At 37.5% G+C, this 20,204-nt stretch overlaps 1 protein-coding gene across 1 annotated transcript in view; it reads left to right on the top strand.

Annotated features, from left to right (window-relative positions):
• Positions 1-20,204, top strand: part of PELI2 (pellino E3 ubiquitin protein ligase family member 2) — a 52,512-nt gene that overhangs the window by 21,359 nt on the left and 10,949 nt on the right. Inside the window, exons 3-4 of the mRNA XM_083362408.1 lie at positions 14,258-14,359; positions 19,109-19,306. Coding sequence (XP_083218534.1) covers positions 14,258-14,359; positions 19,109-19,306 — 300 coding nt within the window. The remainder of the gene's footprint in view (positions 1-14,257; positions 14,360-19,108; positions 19,307-20,204) is intronic.

The raw sequence follows: 20,204 nt of genomic DNA, 5'->3' as shown, positions 1-20,204 counted from the left end.
AACTCCTTGCAATCTGATTCTTCCCAGAGAAAGTCCCAAAGAGGGAAGATGTTGTTTTTATTCAGGAATTAAATTTCACATACGTTCAGCGATGTTCACGCCCAAGCAGGACACGTGTGTGCAGTACCATAATTGAAGCCACGGAAGGAGCCAAGCTTAGTGAAAGCACCTCTGATGCCTTTTCCTCCGCCTGAGAAGCAAAATAAAGGGGGCCTGGGTGCCCAGTGCATGCGCTTACGCTCAGTTGTATGGTTGGAATCCACACGCTCCATTCTAGCCGCTCGTACTTTTCATGAATGGAACGGAGAAGTCCGCAAGGTTGACGCGCCTCTCTGCTCCGGGCCAATCAGAAGCAGCGGCTCTAGGCCAGTGTTTTGGTCACGTGGGTGTTTGTAGTTGTCATGTGATAAAACTACATCCTTTTGGTGTAAAAGTTTTGGAAATAAGTAACATCACGGAACAAAAAATTGATGATCCCAAATTGGTTATTGCATTTATTTACAGGATGAAGCCTTAAAAATATAAAACATATCTGTCTAATTTTAGCAGTCAAAACAATAATTGCACAACATTGGAAACCTCCAGATGACATAACATTTGAGATTTGAATTAACAAGGTCTCTTCAATTGCCATATTAGAAAAAAAAAACACAGATAAAGTTTAAATAATGAGATATCGGAAGCAGGACAACAGTGTTATCAAATTTGGGTGGACTTTATGATTTACGTCAACAACAACAAACCAGTATATGGTATACTTTACATATATGATTAATTGGTACATAAGCAGTATCAGTTTATTTATTTACATTGTAGTAGTACTTTTTTTGTATTTTCTGAATCTATTTTTTTCTTTAACAGTTACCTGACACAGTTTTTTTAATCACAGTTCAATAAATATAATGGAAAAATATGAAAAAGTTTTTATGTTTTTAAAATTACTGTGTAAGGTATGGTTTCTGGGTGAGCTAGTGCTCTTATTGAAATACATAAATAATTCTGAAAACTTTAGCAAAACCAAATATCATTTTTTATATTTCTTTCATGGTTGCTTAAGGAGCTGTAGTCTAAACCAAAAGAACTAAATGTACTTTTGCTTGTTCTGCCGGTATAGTAACATGATTTCCAAACGTAGAACAACACTGTTCCCTTCTCTGAATAAAATCAGTGTTAGAATAAACACTTAATCTTAAATACATAACATATTTTAAAGATAGTTTCTTAGTACTGAATTGTTATTCTGTAAATGTAAATTCCCATTGATTTGTTTTATGGAATACAATCATTTTGGGGTATGTTTAGTATCCCATGCAAGTTAATGTGGTATAACCAACTTCACTGTACAAGTAGTCTTCAACTTACAACAATTCATTTAGTGACTGTTCATAGTTACAACACTGCTGAAAAAAAGAGTTATGGCAGTTTTTCACACTTACGACCGTTTCAGGATCCCCATGGTCACACGATCAAAATTTAGACGCTTGGCGGCTGGTTCATATTTATGACAGTTGCAGTCTGCCATGGTCATGTGATCACCTTAACAACTGTTATTTATTTAACAACCGCAGTGATTTCCTTAACAACTGTCTTACTTAACAACAGAAATTTTGGGCGCAATTGTAGTTGTAAGTCGAGGACTACTTGTAGTTGGTTGTACCTAACTACAGCCTTTTCCTGGCTGCTCGTGTTCCAGACATATTCTGACTCCTGACACTTAAAGCAAAGATCTCTAATAGCATCCTTTGTGCTTGCTTGTCTGTATATTTGAAAAAGTGCCTGGGCAAGTAGATAATTAACTGTTTCTAGTGGGTTTCATGTATGTCCTCTTACACATCTTGATTTTTCTGATTACTTGTAGGACCAGGTCGGGAAACTCTTTTGTTTGATTTTTTTAAAATCCGATTTCAATTTCTTCAGGGCTTTTGTTTTTTTTGCCGGGGGTGGGGGGTGGGCGTCACTTAATGAAGTTCTAAAAACTAGAATGTATTTATGTCAAGATGTTTAAATTTTAAACAGGCCTCATAGATTCAGAATCAGAATAATGCTGGAAGGGACATTGGAGGTCTTCTAATCCAATCCCCTGCTCAAGCAGGAGACCCTATACCAGGGGTAGGCAACCTCGGCTCTTTTATGATTCATGGACTTCAACTCCCAGAATTCCTGAGTCAGCATAGCTGACTCAGGAATTCTGGGAGTTGAAGTCCATGAGTCATAAAAGAGCCGAGGTTGCCTACCCCTGCCCTATACCACTTCATACAGGTGGCTGTCCAGTATTTTCTTTAAAAACTCCAGTGATGAAGGACCTGGATGAAGGCAAGCTCTTCCACTGGTTAATTCATTGCTCTGATTTTCACATAATGGTAAACTATAATGTGTTTTTGACTGAATGGGATGTGTGATGAAAGGGCAGTAAACCATAGCTAGTAAACATGGTTTATTGCTGACTTGTAAATCTTGATTTATTTTAGTATGTTTGAAATCACTATCCTAGTTCATTTTTATATGTTTTACCTCCTCACTAATTTCTTCTAGGTATTCAGGAAAAAAAGAGATAAAAATGTGGAATAGGCTATAGTTGCTTTGTCTGCAACTTTGGTTTCTTCCATAAACTATGCTTAAAATAAAATCTGACTAACTATTATTAGTCACAGCCATTTCTTTTCCAAATTTGTAATTTTAAAAGCAGCCTTCCTCAACCAGGGTGCCCTTTAATTAGTTAGATTTGAATATGCAAAATACCTAGTGACTTTGTAAAACCCTTCAGACTAGGTCAGACTAGGATACCATCATTATACAGATCAGTGCTCTTTCTGTTGTAAAGTTTCAGTAACAGAATCTTTCTCTTTCCCCTCCCTCTCTTTATCTTTGTGCATACCAGGATGGGACGTCTTCTTAGACTTAAGCTCAGGCTTTACTAACCATTGCTTTGGCAGTAGCTTTTTCTCCTGCCTCTGCCCTCTACCCAGCCTGCCCATTATATTCTAAAAGTCCACATGCAGTATGTGGATATTGGCTACATTGGGTAAAGCTGCTTTCAGGGAAGAAGGGACGGTAGGAATTGAAATTGACAAAATGTGTATCATTCTGAATTTCTGACTCTTCTTTATTTTGCAAATTAAAAGGCAGCTTCTTCCAGCATGAGTACCACTATTCCTACATGGAGGTACTTTACTTAAAATAAGTATTTAAATTGGTTGCCACTAAGAGACTGTAAACTGACAGCTAAATCCTGCAGAATGTTAGTGTGATATAAATAGGCATCACTCCCTGTTTTATAAGTTGGAAGACAGACAGCGGAATAATGCTGCTTTCTGGAACCAGAAATGCATATTTATGGCAAGTGACTAAAAAGCACTCCCAACACATCATGTGCTTTTCCCAAGTCCTCCTTTTTCATTGTATCTTTTCATTTATGTATTCATTAAGCTTATATGCCATCCAGTTCGCCTTGAGGTGACTCTAGGCAGCTTGCAATCAATTAAAAACAACAAGATAAAACATTTAAAACATTAAAATAATAAATAGTAACACTAGAAATTAGTTAAAATTGATGAAGACGGGAGGGAAGGGAGCAAGATACACACAGGAAGGGGGTGGGATTTATCTTAATCCGTTAACCACCTTCAGAATCCTATCCTAATTGGGCCCAGACTAGTTGGCAAAGCCAAGGTCTTCAGGCCCTTTCGGAAGGTCAAAGCCTTTTATGACTGATTATGTTTGTACTCTTAGGAGTTAAATGTGAGCTGAGAAAACTCTAATTAAAACATCATTCTAATTGTTTTAAGGTCTGTCTTTCTCTGACACGTGCACACACGAACACTTTTCAGGAGACATTGCCAAAATGCAACATAATAGAGCTGGGTAGTGATTTATATTCAAGGGAGAAAAGGTGACTCAGGCTCTGTAGGGGTGCTCATGTTGTATTTGCTGACGGGGCTCAAGGTTGACTCAGCCTTCCATCCTTCCAGAGTCGGTAAAATGAGGACTCAGACTGTTCGGGGCAATGTGCTGACTCTGGAAACCACTCAAAGAATGCTGTAAAGTACTCTGGAGTAGTATATAAGCCTAAGTGCTATTGCTAACTCCATAAAGAAGTTAAATCTTTGCTCAGTCTCAGGAAAAGACAGATGTATTAATAGGCTATGAAAGCAGAGGGATAATAACACAGGTTTAAGACAGTAGACCAGCAGGAAACATCTCATATCAGGATGAAAAAATAATCTGTAACCATTAGTAATAAAATCACAACTTGTGTTTTTTATACAAACATCAGAAACAGACTGCGAACAATGGAAGAAGTTGCAGCAATGAACAGAAATTTAGACAAAATACAAAACAGATTTCATTAATCACTGGCTACAATGTTTGGGATTGAAAGAGCAAGCTGCTATTGGTTTCTTCTTTTTATGTGGTGGTAAGTTTAGGGCATTGTGCATTTCTGCTTTTAAAATAACAAAATAGTTGTTCCCAACAACCAATTTTGCTTTAGTATGGAAAGAAATTGAAGATGCAATAAAGTTTATGTGGAAAAGAGAATGCCTGTTTTTCAATGACATTGACAGTTGGAGTACAAGTAGTTCTCAAGTTACAACCACAATGGAGCCTGTTCATTAGGAGGGCTGTTCAAGTTAGGAGGGCTGTTCATGAACCACCTTACTCAACAATCCCCCAACCCTTTTACTATGTTCTGTCTGTACTGTGGCTTCCTGGCCTGTATATAAGTTTCTCATGATGACAAATGATATGTTGTGGGATTCCCATTTTTTCAGAGCTTTCTCAATTCCAGCATTCATCTCCAATAATGTCTCCTATTCCTCAGCCTTTCCTAAAGCCAGTTTGAACATCTGGCATCTCTTTTCCCGTGCAGCGGTCTAATCTGTGTTGAATTATCTTAAGCATTATTTTGCTAGCATGTGAAATTAAGGACATAGTACGACAGTTTGCGCATTGTTAGCTCTCCTTTTTTGGTATTGTAGATTGACTTCTTCTGATTTGTTGGCCACTGTCTCATTCTCCAGATTTGCTGGCATAGCTTGATTAGAACCTTTACTGATTCTTCTTCTTACCGCTTGCTATATTTCAGTGGGTATTCCATCAGTTGCTGTAGCTGAGTTGGCAATGAATGGAGTGCTGATATAACTTCATCTTCTAGTACTAGGGATTCTTGTAAACAGGGAATATCTTCTAAAATATCTTGGATGTTGGCATCTCTACTTTACAGTGTTTCGATAGGTTCTGTCCATCGGCCTTTGCTCTCCCTTGAATAGTTATCTGTCCATTGGCATGCTTTAGCATATCAGTTCAAGGTTGGAACCTCCTTCTGAATTCAGAAATCTTTTGAAAGGGTCCTTGTTTTCCCATGTCTGTTTCCATCTTCAGTGTCTTTGCAGATGTAATACTGTTTTGTGCGTTTTCTAACAGCTCTCTGAAACTCTTTGTTAAGTTCATTTCTTAAGATTTTTTTCTTTCTTCTTCTGGCTTCTTTTTTTTTTGGCAGTTTCCAAGGTTTGTTCTGACATCCAGTTTTCTTTCTTCTTCTCTCTTTGTTTTGGCAGACTCATATCTTTATAGGTAGTCCTCATTTAACATCTGGTCATTTAGCAGCTGTTTGACAGACCTTTCAAAAGTTAATTATGACCCCATTTTGCAGTGCCCCCATAGTCATTTGCCCTTACAATTGATCACGAGGATGCTGCAGCACCTTCTCTGCCTCTCTCTGCCCTCCTTGGTCGCTGCACGCCTTGGTCCTGCTTTCCACCCCTCCATCACCCATCACTCTGGACATACATGCCTGGGCCATTTGGCTGCCTCCTGGAAGCAGTCGCCATTTTTAGAATGCCCACAATTTCTTGTAGCCGCGGCAAAATGGCAAAACTTCTAGGAGGCTGCCATGTGGTCCTGAGATAAACCACTTTGTTCTGTTTTCCTAACAAGGTCTGCACAGTGCCAAGGAAAGCTCTAGAGCCCTGGAGATCTTCAAAGGGTAAGTGCGTGATGGGTGACAGGAGTCGGGGGTGGGTGTAGCTGCGGAGAAGGCCCAAGCCCTACAGGAACCTGGTGTGGGGGAGAAATCTTGCAGGGACCCAATTGGGGGGGGGAGGCCTGTGGGGACATGGGTGGCCAAAGCAGAGCCAAGGGCTGTGTGGACCCCAAGGGCAATAAGCGGAGCACAAGATGTCTTGGGTTGGGGAGGCTTGGGTCAGGCAGTAGGCCTATGCTATGCCTCCCAGTGCCTCCTCCCACACCTGAGGCACTCCATGTTCCACTTAACAACCCACACATTCATTTAACAACTGCATCAGGGAGAGCAGGGGCTGGGGGTCGTTAAGCAAGGTTGTCTGGCTTAACAGCTGTCATCGCTTGCGACTGTAATGGACAAGTTCCATTATGATCAGAGGTTGAGTTGAGGATTACCTGTATTACAAAGACTAAGCCATATTATTAATTGTACAGTACTTGCTATATCTTTCTAACCATAATAATGTGATCTTCTGGCTGAAAGTATCCCATCCCAGTCATTTTCAACTCACTGATGCCTGAACATTCAATTTGTAGTCATTTCATTTCATATGTAACTGTGTTGGGCTTTCCTGTGTTCATGGTGCTTATATTTCATGCTCCCACTGTAATTATATCTTTGCAGCTTTGGATTTTCTTTGCTTGTATGGCAACATCTCCAACTAGACCTTCCAAAGTCTTTAATCTAGCCACATTATAAACATCATTAGTACTGAAAGATCCTCAAATCTTCTTCCCCAGTAGCATGTAGAGTGCCGTTCAAGCTAAGGTGCCTATCATCTGGCACTGTATAATCAATCAGTTTATATTTTCTATCCATGTGGTTTTATTGGTAAAAATACATACCGGTAAGTGGTTTATCATTATCATTGTCTTCTTCTGCATAGTGCTGCATGAGCTGATAACTTTGCCTCCAGCATCTTTCTATATTTCTACTGCCCAATATAAATGCCTCTTTCCTTTAGCTGGGCAGCTGAGTTGACACCTTCATACCGAGTGATCCTGTGGAGAATAACTTGGTAATTTTTTCAGTGGCAATCGTGTTCAAGTGGTGCTCCAGATATTTTAGGTTGCACCACTATCACTACTACATGTTTGCTTGCTATTGCCACAGTCATATTCTATTTCTCTCTGCAGATCTTAGTATTTTGTGATTTTTCCCCAGTGCTTTCTCTTCTATTCTGGTGTCTCCAGGTACTGCCATATTATTATCGTAGGGATATTTTGGGGTTTAGTTGTTTTATCCTACTTTGATTTATCTGACAATTCCGTATTAGAATCCACTTTAAATAATTCTAGACGGATGCATACTCTGCCTTACTCCAGGCCATTGCTTTAAATGTATTAGTTGTTTTAGTGTACAGTACACGTATTTTTTTTACTGAGTTCTAAGCTAATTTTATTGAATCAATGTATAATTATTGTATTGTGGTTTTTGTTTAGTTTTCATTTAGTGCTGTGCTATGATAATAGTGTGTAATTTATTATTGGTGCTGTTGTTGTTTATCAGTAGAAATCTCTAGAAGTTTCCTATAAAGACAGTCCTAAATAGAGTGCTTTGCTGTTTTATAGAGGTGGTAAAGGCTAACTCACCAATTACTGTTGCTTTATTTTTTAAAAGCTTCCAATTTCCAATCTGTAATCTACTAAATAGATAATACCAGCGCTACTGAAACTTTTTTCATTATCCCAAACAGTGTGTTTCTATTGGTGCTAACTCTGTGAGTAATAAATCTATATGAAAATACATTTTATATTTTATTAATTCTGGAATGTACTCTTGCTTGTATGTAGCTTTCCCTGGAAATGTTGTTCTCCCCAATTGCAATTTGTACTCCCTTTCTCTTTTGATTTAACTTGTTTATTTGAAGGCAGATGGGCTTGTAGAATTGTTTGTTTGCAGTATTTATTCATTTTGTAACGTCCTGATCTTTATGAATTTTGACCGTGTGTACTTTTACAAAAAAGCAACCAGAAGCCCATGAAGTGTTCTTTATACTGCCATAATAGGAAATTGGTGTATGGTTGATTTGCACTGACAGTGTTTCATTCCCCCCCCCAATTATTGATTTCTATCAACTTATTTCATTAATAAAATCAATTTCAATAATATTTTAGTCTAGCTGTTATCCTTTCTTGTCCTGCAGTATAATATGACCTATAAGTTCTGATCCTGTAATTGTTAGAATACAGTTCTATCTATAACTGTAAGAACATGTCTTAAATTTGTCTGGAACAGATGAGAACAGAACAATCATTTTATTGTTCAGGGGGAAAAAGTCAGTGTAGTTTATCTGTGTATCCAAGAATGACAGATTTTTCTGTATTGCGTAATTTGGTTACTTCTGTACCCTTATAAGAGTAACTGCTTTTCAGTGTGTATAATACACTGATTCTTCATTCATTTCTCAGCTCTGGATCTCAAAATGTCTCATTTGCTGTTAATGTAAACTCTATTTCGTGGGGACATAATGGACTCCCTGCAAAGTCTTTTTTTTTTCTAGTGGAAAGTCTCTATATCAGTCACTTCATTTTTATGACTATTTACAGATTTGTTTCTCTGCATTCATAATCTTCAACATTTGGGATACATGGTGTCACTTTGATTAGTATGAGAATATATCCAACTTCACATAAGATTTCAGGTTTTGTTTATAAATTGATTCCCTTCCTAATAGAACAGTTTTATGAGGTATCAAGGAATTCTGCCTGTCTTATTTACCAGTATGTATAAGTTTTTTTTTCTGTTTTAATGGATAGATCCTTTGTGTGTTTAGCTACTTCTGAAGTGTGCCATATTTCACTAGGGACGTCTGTTTTCTCTTGGCAATATCTTGGTGCTTCAGGCAAGTTAGGCAGCATTCTAATTACCGGTAGATATGCTGTACGTTATTTTGCACAAACTTTATGTTATTTACTGTATGCTATTTTGCACAAGTATGTTAGTATATTTGCCTTCCTAAAGATTTTCAGTTTTGTTCATTTCAATCAATATTTTATTTTGTACACCTTTTTTCCTGCTCCAGTATTACCTTTAGAATTATCTATGCACTTCCTGGGCATTCACTATGTAGCTTACATGCATTCCTTTAAGGCAAAGAGTTTATTTCTATATAACAGGTTGCCTAAGGAAGGCTTCACATCAGCCACAGAAAGAATTAGCAAGCTCCTTATTCTAGATGCTGCAGGAGTCCATTCCACTATAGCACCTGTAATGTTGACAGCAGACCGGCAAAGTATTTATTATGCTGCCATTTGGTCTGAAACATCTCTAGACTGTAAGATCAAAGCAGGTGCTGTTTTTTTAAGATAACATATACTCTAGTTCGTGTTTCATTGTCCTCTACATTGCTTGTAATTACACCTAGCTGTTTTCCTCCATTCAGATGTTACAAAGAAGCCATAGCGAAGGAGAGAACAAGTTGGCAAACTGTACTTGTGGTTTTTCTTTTTCAGTGGTCATTTGTAAATTTAAATAAACCTTTCGCTGTCTTTTTTTTAGGGAGATATTTGCATTTTAGTAACTTATAATTTAAAGAATGCTATTTATGATGCAGAGTATTAACATAACACTTTTGGAATGTTATCTCAATAGTTCTTATAATAATTGAATGAGACAAGTCTAAAGCATAATATATTATCCCACAAGGAAAATAATGTATTTCCTAAAGTTGCCTTGTAGTTTCAATACTTGCTGTAGTGAGAATTAGGGACCAATATGTAACTCCAACATAAATCAGTGTAGTATTTTCTCTAATACTGTGTGTAGCATTATCTCCCATTGTGATTTTCATAATTCGGTAAAAAGGCGGTGTGACACTCCTATCTTTTTAGCACCCTAAACTTTTGCTAAGCATTAAGCATTGCTAGGAAATACAGCAATACTTCTTTAAAGTATGGTGGTGTTTTTTGGATATTTGTGTCTTTCAGTCTGTCCTGACTCCTGGGAACTGTCCGGACTAGTTCCTGCAATTTTCTTGGCAAGATTTCAGAAGTGGTTTACCATTGCCTTCTTTTCAGGGCTGCGAGAAAGTAACTGGCCTAAGGTCATTCAGCTCACTATGAACCTAATACAGGACTGTAATTCAGTCTCCTGGTTTGTAGCCTGATGTCTTAACACTATACTGGCTCTTCTTTTCAATTGATACATAGAGATAAATAATCAAAAGCAGAGACAGAGATAGAAAACAAAGTAAATAATATTATTTCTGTAAATGAGGTGTTAATATCCCTACTAGCTATGCAATGTTCATACTTTCTCCATTCTGTGATCAGAGCAGGAGTTGGCAAGCAGCAATATACTTTGCCAAGTAATGTAGGATAGAGGCATAACTTGTATGCTTAACTTATATGAGGTGCAAGGCTTTTTGCATCTTCTATATTCAGTTTGGGATGTAGGTAAGCTAGCAGGAATTGGCTAGGGTCCATATAATAACAAAAAAAAGTTTGTTAGCTTTGCTTATTTGTTAGGTTCTGGTTTCTGCACCTGTCCTGATACTATTCGAACACTAAAAGCTTTCTATATATTTATAGAAGATAACTGGAACTCCTTATAAAGCTATGAATAATTCTTTTTTGTTTTCTTCTTAATAGCTACTGAACTTCCATTTTAAAGAATGGTAATTTAATCATCAAGAATAATGAATTATCTGGCTCGTAGGCCCTTTAATGTTTTGTGTTTAGAAAGAAATGTTGAAAGAAACTTGATAAAGGCACCAAATTCCTATGAATGTGCTTTTTGAATTGTACAAATGGTTTCAGTGAAATAAGATTAAGTACAAGTAGTACTAAATGAATAGTTGTTTTAAAAACACAGGACATTAATTTTCTGTAATTACAAACTAAGGACACCCTGTATCTATGTGGGAGGAACATATGTATAATTTGCCTAGTAGAAAATAGAACTTAAAGAGGGTTGCTAAAGGATATTTCAGAATTCCAAACTATGAAGCTGGGGTTAGCTTGTAGTCTGTAATCAACTATTTCCAAATAACCTTTCAAACATATCCTTAATTCTAGTTATTTGTCTGGAAATGGCTGAATGTTTTTCAGTTGTACCTGGATTCTTAAGCATATCTGCAGAACAAATATTTGTTAAACATTACCTATCAGTGGCTAAGCATGTGGTAGACTGAATTTAAGAGATATTTAGGAGATTATTTATTTATGTAGAAAATTTATATTGCCGCCTATTCACACATGGTGACTCAAGGCGGCTTACAGGACATAAAAGCACAATATAAAAGAAATAATTAAAATAAAAAATAATTATGCCATTTAAAATGAGGAAATTAGCAGATGTAGAAAACTGTATGTGAACATTCAGATATATAGGTAAAGGTAAAGGTTCCCCTGCACATGCGTGCTAGTCATTTCCGACTTTAGGGGCCGGTGTTCATCTCCGTTTCAAAGCCAAAGAGCCAGCACTTGTCTGAGGACGTCTCTGTGGTCATGTGGCCGGCATGACTGGATGCCAAAGGCGCACGGAACGCTGTTACCTTCCCACCGTAGTGGTCCCTATTTTTCTACTTGCATTTTTACGTGCTTTCGAACTGCTAGGTTTGCAAAAGCTGGGACGAGTAACAGGCGCTCACTCCGTTACGCGGCACTTGGGATTCGACCCGCCAAACTGCCGACCTTCTGATCGACAGGCTCAGCGTCCTAACCCACTGAGCCACCGCGTCCCTTTCAGATATATATCCAGCTTTATAATTGATTTATATAAACATATTTAGCTCACCTGTTGAAATCAGCTCTTTTATTTGTGTTTTAAGGATAGAATTCTGAGCAAGAGGAGCATAAGGGACATTTTTTCTTTATTTTAGTGGAAATTATATCTTACCCACTTGAAGCTTTGGTAAGTTTTAATACTTACAGAATAATTAAAATAGTTTACCTATATGACTAGGCAGTCTCAAAGATACTTTTTTAAAAGGCAATTGGACTATTTTTTTTCCCTTGAAGAAGAAGATGACGTTTCATCAGCCAGAACTGATGAAGCTTCTTGGATGAGAAACAAAATTTCTTTTTCTTCCTCAAGGGAAAAAACATAGTCCAGTTGCCTTTTGAAAAAGCATCTTTGAGATGGCCATGACCTGGATGACTGAGAATCTACATAGATAAATATGACTAGGCAGTTTATTAGTATCTTTTACACATCTTCTTTCTTGTTACATAGTTCTATAGTTTAGTTTATTGATTAGCCCATAGGCCATATCAAAATACAGAGTTCCAAACACAAATTATTAATAAAATCCTACAAAAACAATTTAAAATGTTTCTTGTTACATAATAAAACCCAACATGGACTGGCTCCATCCACTTTTGGAATGTTGCCTTTGATATGCTGCACAGAGTCTAGTATGACTGTCAGTCAGTTGGAAGTTGCACTCTTAGAATAATGGGAAACATTTGTTCCTTAGTTTGTATTTCTTAGTTGCTCCTATGGCAAGGTTTTTTTCTGACAGGTTATTCTGTTTGGAATACCAGTTAAATGCAAGCTTTGGACTTTGGTTGTATAATATACTAGACAACCCACGTTGGCTCATCATTTCAGCGATATTTCCTCATCTAAACAGAAAATGAATGTCATAGGTAGGCAAAAAAGCAGCGGGAGCAGAACCAACTTCTGACTTCTTGTCACCTTTTCCACTGAGTTCCCTTGTTTCCTTACTTCTTGCTGGGTGGGGGAAGAAGTGAGGGATTACAAAACCTGCTGGGAAACTATCATGAAAAGTTGAAAATGATCACATGACTGCAGCAGATTTCGGTCACATTCTGTATGTTAACCCATTTGACTTTCCTTGGTTCAAAAATTGTTGCTCTATGAGGCACCGTTTCACTCAGTTAAAGATCATTTTATTTTTATTTATTCAACATGTATGCTGTCCATCTCGCCCATAATGAGAATTTTAGTAGCATGGATATTTAGTAGTATATAGAGGCATCCATAGAGCTGGATGATTTGGGGGGGGTATATGTCAAAAAGTTCATATGACAATTATGATACATGGGGCAGAGTTGTCCCATGATTCAAGGTGCCATCTTGATTTTTTTAATGCCCCTTGCAATACCCTGTGTGTTAAAAGTCTTTCTGATAAAAAGCTCTTATTATTGTTAATTTACAACTCTTGTAAAGAATGAGAGATGTTCTAACTATAAACTGTAAATTAGTTTTGTTGTATTTCACCCATGAAAAGGTTTAATTTAATTTACAGGTTATAGAGGTATTAAAACATGACATAATTACTCAGAATGCATTTTCTGTGTGGTTTGAATCTTCCCAGATTTCTGTTGTCTGAAACAAAACGACTGTGTGTGTGTATGGACAGGTATACATATGGTATTCAAAAAGATATACCGGTATCTAATAAATGGAGTCTTAACAAAATAGGAACATTTAAAAATACTATCCACCGATTTATTATTGTTAATCACAGTAAAATTAATGTTTAATTTGAGAAGTGGTATTTAAATAATAATACATGTAATCAATATACCTAAACATGGGAGTGTGATGGATCAGCCTGGGTTCAAGACCAAAGTACCGTGTGATGGAGTGAGCTCCTGCTACTTGCCCCAGCTCCTGCCCATGTAGCAGTTTGAAAGCATACTAATGCAAATAGATAAATAGGTACCACTTTGGTGGGCAGTAATAGCGTTCCATGCGCCTTGGTGTATAGTCATGCTGACCACAGAGTAAAAAGAAGAAATGGATCTATAATGTTTCTTGTAACAGCAAATACTGTGTTGTAGTACTAGGGTTTAAAAACTGAAATAAAATGTTGAATACATCTGTAAAATAGGTTTTCATATAAAAATATCAATTTCCTCTAGAAAATTTTCATCAAGCAGTATTTCCAATGTAAAAGATACGAAACAAAAAACAGAAGAACTGAAATAGAGGAAGGCACTTTGTTTTCCTGAGTTTGTGAAGCAGATAATGCTTTTTTTTAAAATGAAGTGTAGATCTCAGTATTTTCTACCTCCTGTCCCATTCAGAAACTCATAAATGATTATATCTTACATGGAGATTATTCTTGGTTTCCCAAAAAATATTTTTATTTAATTTGTTATGATTAAACTTAATAATTGCAGTATATGGTGTACTGTACAGAAAATTAAAACTCAATTTGAAGCATATAGTCATGTTTGTAAGTGCATTTACAAGTGTGTTTATACTGTTCTTTCTCTGGCAGAAATGTTATTTAAATAAAGCAGAGAATGTTTTATTCTACAGGCTATCAGTTGTAAGGGCCAACACAGTATCTCCTACACGTTGTCACGAAATCAGACCGTTGTAGTAGAATATACACATGATAAAGATACTGATATGTTTCAGGTAAGTGTACTAACATTACATAAAAGTAGTTGCTTGTGGTATCATAAAATAGACTTCCTAGATATTTTAATGTATCATATGTGTCCTTTGGGTTTGGAAATTTGTCATATGAAAAGTAATTCTCAGCAAGCTTTTACGCTCTGCCCTGTCTCTGTCTTTTATATTAAGAACATACATGCTACCCTGCTGGATCTGACCCCAGACCCATCTAATCCAGCAATTAGTTCTCATAGGGCCAATCAACTACACGAGGAAGCCTACTTGCCTCTTAGTAGATGGCCTTTAGAGGCAGTTACACTGCCTTTAAGGCTAATAGCCATTGATCCTAGTATTGCATTGTTCTCAGATTTTCCAAAGTTGGTATGAAATAATCTGTATAATTAAAAGTATTACAACTGCTGAAGAAGAATGTTAATTGCTTCTCTGTCCAGTTTATGGCTTTGTACAGAAAAGTATAGTTTATGTATAGATTGCAAAAGAGTTATCTTACTAGTTACATGAATGTACACTAGGAATCTGTGGTCAGTTGTGTGGTTTCCTAGCTTAAATGCATGCAACAAAATATTTTCATGATAGTGATATGTAACTGCAGTTCTATGTATTTTCTGTCACTGAAAAGTTTTTCATGTGGAATATTTAAAACATCCTTTTATAGCAGATCTTATGAACAATTAATACTTAATGGAGCATGCTTTTGAAAATTAGTTGGTTGATACATGAGTAGTGCCTTAGAATAATATTCCTGAACTTGGATGGATCTTATTCAGGCATTTTTGCAAGTTCTCTCAGTAAGAACTAGTGGTAGCTGCATTGTTTATGTTTTGATCTTCTCAAAATTATTTTGAAAGTATGTCCATGTACTATGTACATCATGTTCAGTATAACAGATTCACAGAAGTGCCTCAACTCCCCACTCCATTTGGAAAGGCCTTAGTTAATTTTCAAGATTTGTTTGGAAGTAGATTAATTCAATTTTTCCTTTGATGATTTTTCTTACTTCAGTGATTTTCCAAGCCAGAACATGTAGTGATATTTGTTAAACTGATATTCTATTTGTTTTTTGAAAAGCTGAGACTGGTTTCATATGAGAAGGTCTCTCATGTAGGAATTAATCGTGTCGTATCTCCTTGTCTTCACTATTGTTCAGCAATTAAATGCTTCCTATACATTGACTCTAGAATGTAAAAAATGTAACTGTTTATACCACAAGATAAGCAGTGCTGAACCAGCTTGGACTTTCTGAGAGTGATTATGCTTGCTGAAATTATAGGTTTGAGGTAGTTGTTAGTAGTTTACCCATGTAAACCTGAACCACACCAGGCAAACAAGAACAATCAAAGAAGAAACAATATCTAACTCAGAAGCAATCCAGGAAGAAGCAATGCCTCAATCAAGGCTGGTAGGACAAGCTACCTCATCTACACAATCAGTAATCTCCACTTCCCTGTGCACTGAAAATGTTACCTAGCTTGGTAATGAAATGTCTGCAGGAAGAAAAGCAAGCACAGAGAATGCCAAGAACCCAGCAACTCAGCCCTGAGCGACATATATTCACTATGGCAACTATCTGATACAGCCTGGTATTTAAGTCTTCTTTGGTAGCCTGGACAACCAGGAATTGCTTTGAGGCAAATGAACAGATTGGATTGCTCCAATCCCCTCTTTGCCAGTGCACTTTATTTCCATGCTAGGACAGGAAGCCTCTTCCTCAATAATTAGCATGGAAATGTAATAGGCTAATGGAGAGGGACAGATTGTTCCCCCTTTTCACCAATTTGCTTGACAGAAGGCCGTTAAAAAATATCCTGAATTTCTATGTTGGCTACAGATAGGAGGGGATTGTCCCCTCCTTCCTGCCTGTTAGCAAACAATATGTTTTCCTGTAACCTAATAAGCTACTTTACCCAGAGAATTGCTTATGTGAATTTTTTAAAAATGGATCTAGATAGTAATACTTCATAAAGCAATTTCTCAGACCAAATTGTATTCCAGAATGGTTGTTTGGGGGGGGGATGGGGGGGGACTATGGAGCATTGTATATGTTGATTGGAGTCCTCTACTAAAGAAAAGAAAAAAAATCAAAACACATAAAATTTCTAGATAATAATTGCACCTGTGGCACTATTCTATGAACATTACATTAAAAAACAGTTGAGGCACATATTTTGGAAAGTGTATGTGGGCTTTAGATATTTCATACTTTTGTAGCAAGTTTATTGATTCAAGTCCAGGATATCAAAATCTACAGTAAGTGGCCAAAATTGTGGAAACCTTTTGGGAAAATTGTACAGTAGAAATGCCACCTTTGGTTAAGTTTCCACCAATTTTTCTTCTAATTTCTTTATAACTGTAGCCTTGTTCACTTAATAATACTATTTTACATCGCTTTCTGGGCAACCAGTCAACTCTTTGCACCATTACTTTAATGTTATTAAGTTTTACAAGCTCACTAAATGAAAGAACACAAAAAAACCCCAACCAACTTGATAGCGATCACATAAAACATTGACAAATGTCCTCCTCTCAGCTTCAGTACATGACATCAGTAACTGAATCCTACTGTGATCTGATTGGCTCATTGCCTAAACAAGATGACACCTGATTGGCTCTCTAAACACTCATGTTCATAGGCTACAATCAGATGAAGGAAAGCTACCTGATATCAACCTAAGCAAGTTGTGTTTCCTTTTTCTGGTTATTTGGCTATAACTTTTCATAGAATACAGATAATTGAACAAACTTTGTTGCATTACATTCTTGATTAAATTATCTTTCCATTGATATATAATTTTATGGTACTACTCCCCCCCCCAAATGTATTATTAGCCATCAAACCTCAAAAATACACTTTTCCCAAAAGGTTTCCACAATTCCACTGTAATATACCATAATAGCATGTTCTTAAATAAAACATGATGGGGCAAACATTTTTGAGGAATCGCACATAGGCAATACAAGGGTCCTCAGTGGTTAAGAGAGATGTCATGTGGTTGTTTTGCTCCTAGTGGTTGTTGTTAAGCAATCTCAGACTGTTAAGCAGACATGAGTCTTGGGAAAGGCATGCAGGGTGCCTCAGAGGGTTGGAGCAGACCTTGTAAGGTACAGGCTGCACATGAGTGCTTCTCTGCTCAGGAGTAGAAAATCTTCCCTGCTAAATTCCAAGCATGATTTTTGGCCCCTGAGTGGAGAGGTCCTCGCATGGGGGCCTGCACTGGTCTTCCCAGAGACTTTCTCACCTTCCTGAGGCACTCTGCACTCCCTACCTTTTCATGCTGCCTCTCCATTCAGGGGCTGAAAATCATGCCTGGAGTTTGGCTGCCTCTCATTTTTGGGGGCTGGCTGAAAAGGCTCCCTGCTTGAAGAATTTGAGCTCTATGCCTGCTTGGATGTTGGAGCCTGCCAATACCCAAGCTGGGCAGAGCTCAAATTTTTCAGCAGGGAGTTCTTTCTATCGGGGGGGGGGGGGTTTGACTGAAAGAGCGCTCTGCTGAAATCCAAGCAGGCATGGAGCTGAAATCTTTTGACAGGGAGTTCTTTCAGCCACCCTCCAGAGACTACAGGGAATCTTCTGAACAAGTGGCAGCAGCTTGAACATTCCCAGGCAGCTTCCCCATTGACTTTCTGGGGAAGCCAGTAGAGATGGCAGATGATGATCACACAATTATGGGGTGCTTGGCAACTTGTCATAAATGCAAAGAGGTTGCCGAGCACCCAGACTCTGGTCATTTGACATGTGTGTGTGTGTGTGTCTGCATGCAAAGTTTTGCATAATTTCCAAGGCCATCATCAATTCAAACTGGCATTAAATGAATGGTCATAAGTTGAGGACTATCTGTAGAGATATTTTCTGGTAAGCGATATTTATTGTGAAAATTAAGAAATTCCTGAGTGCATGTAACAGTACATCTAGTGTAGTGTTAACCTGAATGTAACACAGGTAGTCCTCGACTTACGACCACAATTGAGCTCAAAATTTCTGTTGCAAAGTGAAACAGTTGTGAATTTTGCCCCATTTTACAACCTTTCTTGATACAGCTGTTAAGTGAATCACTGCAGCTGTTAAGTTAGTAACATGGCTGTTAAGTGAATACGGCTTCTCCATTGAGTTTGCTTGTCAGATGGTTGCAAAAGGGGATCACATGACCCCAAGACATTGCAGTTGTCAGAAATATGAGCCAGTCGCCAAGCATCTGAATTTTGATCACATGACTGTGGGCATGCAATGGTTATAAGTGTGAAAAACAGCCATATGTCACTTTTTCAGTGCCATTGTAACTTTGAACAGTCACTAGATGAATTGTTGTAAGTGAAGGACTACCTGTAATTTTCAAGCCTCAGGCAGAAAATTCTGTTACCTCAGATCCTTCAAACTGTGATTGACTATAACAGGGGTAGGCAACCTTGGCTGTTTTAAGACTTGTGGACTTTCAACTCCCAGAATTCCTGAGCCAGCCATGCTGGCTCAGGAATTCTGAGAATTCAAGTCCACGAGTCTTAAAAGAGCCAAGGTTGCCTACCCTTGGACTATAAGATGTTCTGCATCCTGAAGCAGCATTCCCCATGCTGGATAGAGAATCCTGGGAGATGAAGTCCACATATCTTAAAGTTGCCAAGGTTGAGAAACACTGACCTAAACTATGCCCATTTCTAGTGGGGAGGGCTTGTGAAGAACAGTTAAACTGTTCGCTTGTTTTGTTCACAGGACTTCACTTATGGGATTTCTTGTTTATATACTATTAACTCTTTCAGGTTGGCAGATCAACAGAGAGCCCCATAGATTTTGTTGTGACAGATACAATTTCAGGCAGCCAAAACAGTGATGAAACTCAGATCACCCAAAGTACTATTTCCAGGTTTGCATGCCGTATTGTCTGTGACCGGAATGCACCGTACACAGCCAGAATTTTTGCTGCAGGATTTGACTCTTCCAAAAACATATTTCTTGGGGTGAGTATATCAAATTTTCATATAAGTCAGGACATGACCTGTGTGTCATATAATGAAAGGCTGCTTCATATAATAGCTTCTCTCAGAGTGATGACTGTTTCCTGCAAATCAATTTATTTTATAAAAATAGGAATAAAGAGTTCTGAGAATAGTCATACTTTTATATATGTATAAAGACCTGGCTCTTTGAGCTCTCGAGCCCAGGCTGAGGAGAAATTTATTTTAATTGGGGGTTTTAATTGTACAGGGTTGGTTTAATCTTTTTTAAATTGGTTTTTTAACTTTTGTATGGTTGATTTTAACTCCCTGTAAACCGCCCTGAGTCCTCAGGGAAAGGGCGGTATATAAATGCATAATAATAATAATAATAATAATAATAATAATAATAATAATAATAATAATAATAATAATAATAATAATAATAACAATAAACAACCACATTATCAGCAATAAAAATGAAAATAAAACCAACAGTGGAAATAGAGAAACCTACCCTCCAAAAGGCATCTGGCATCAGCCCCCAAAACACCACCAGAAAAACTGTGTTTTAAGAAGCTTCCTAAAAGCACGTCCAGAGAGTTGAGCTGGTGGTAAAAACTGTGCAACTGGGCCTCAGTCTCTTTGAAATACCAAAAATGAGAACCAACCAATTGCTTCTCCCAGCATGATCAAAATGGTTGTGCTAATTTCAGAGAGATGCGGACAGGAAGATAACAGAACACCAAGCCATAGAAAGCTTTATAGATTAAAACCAGTAATTTAAGTTGCACTTAGAAGCTGATAGGAATCCATTGCAGGTTTCCAAAATAGGTATAATGTGTGTCCAATAGCAAACACCCATGAGCACCAGGGTCGCTGCATTTTGCATCAGTTGAACCTTCCAGGTGGTCTTTAAACG

This window comes from Vipera ursinii (genome assembly GCF_947247035.1).
Source record: "Vipera ursinii genome assembly, chromosome: 1".
Lineage (NCBI taxonomy): Eukaryota > Metazoa > Chordata > Lepidosauria > Squamata > Viperidae > Vipera > Vipera ursinii.
The sequence above is the reverse complement of the archived record's forward strand: the minus strand, read 5'-3'. Positions and strand labels throughout refer to the sequence as shown.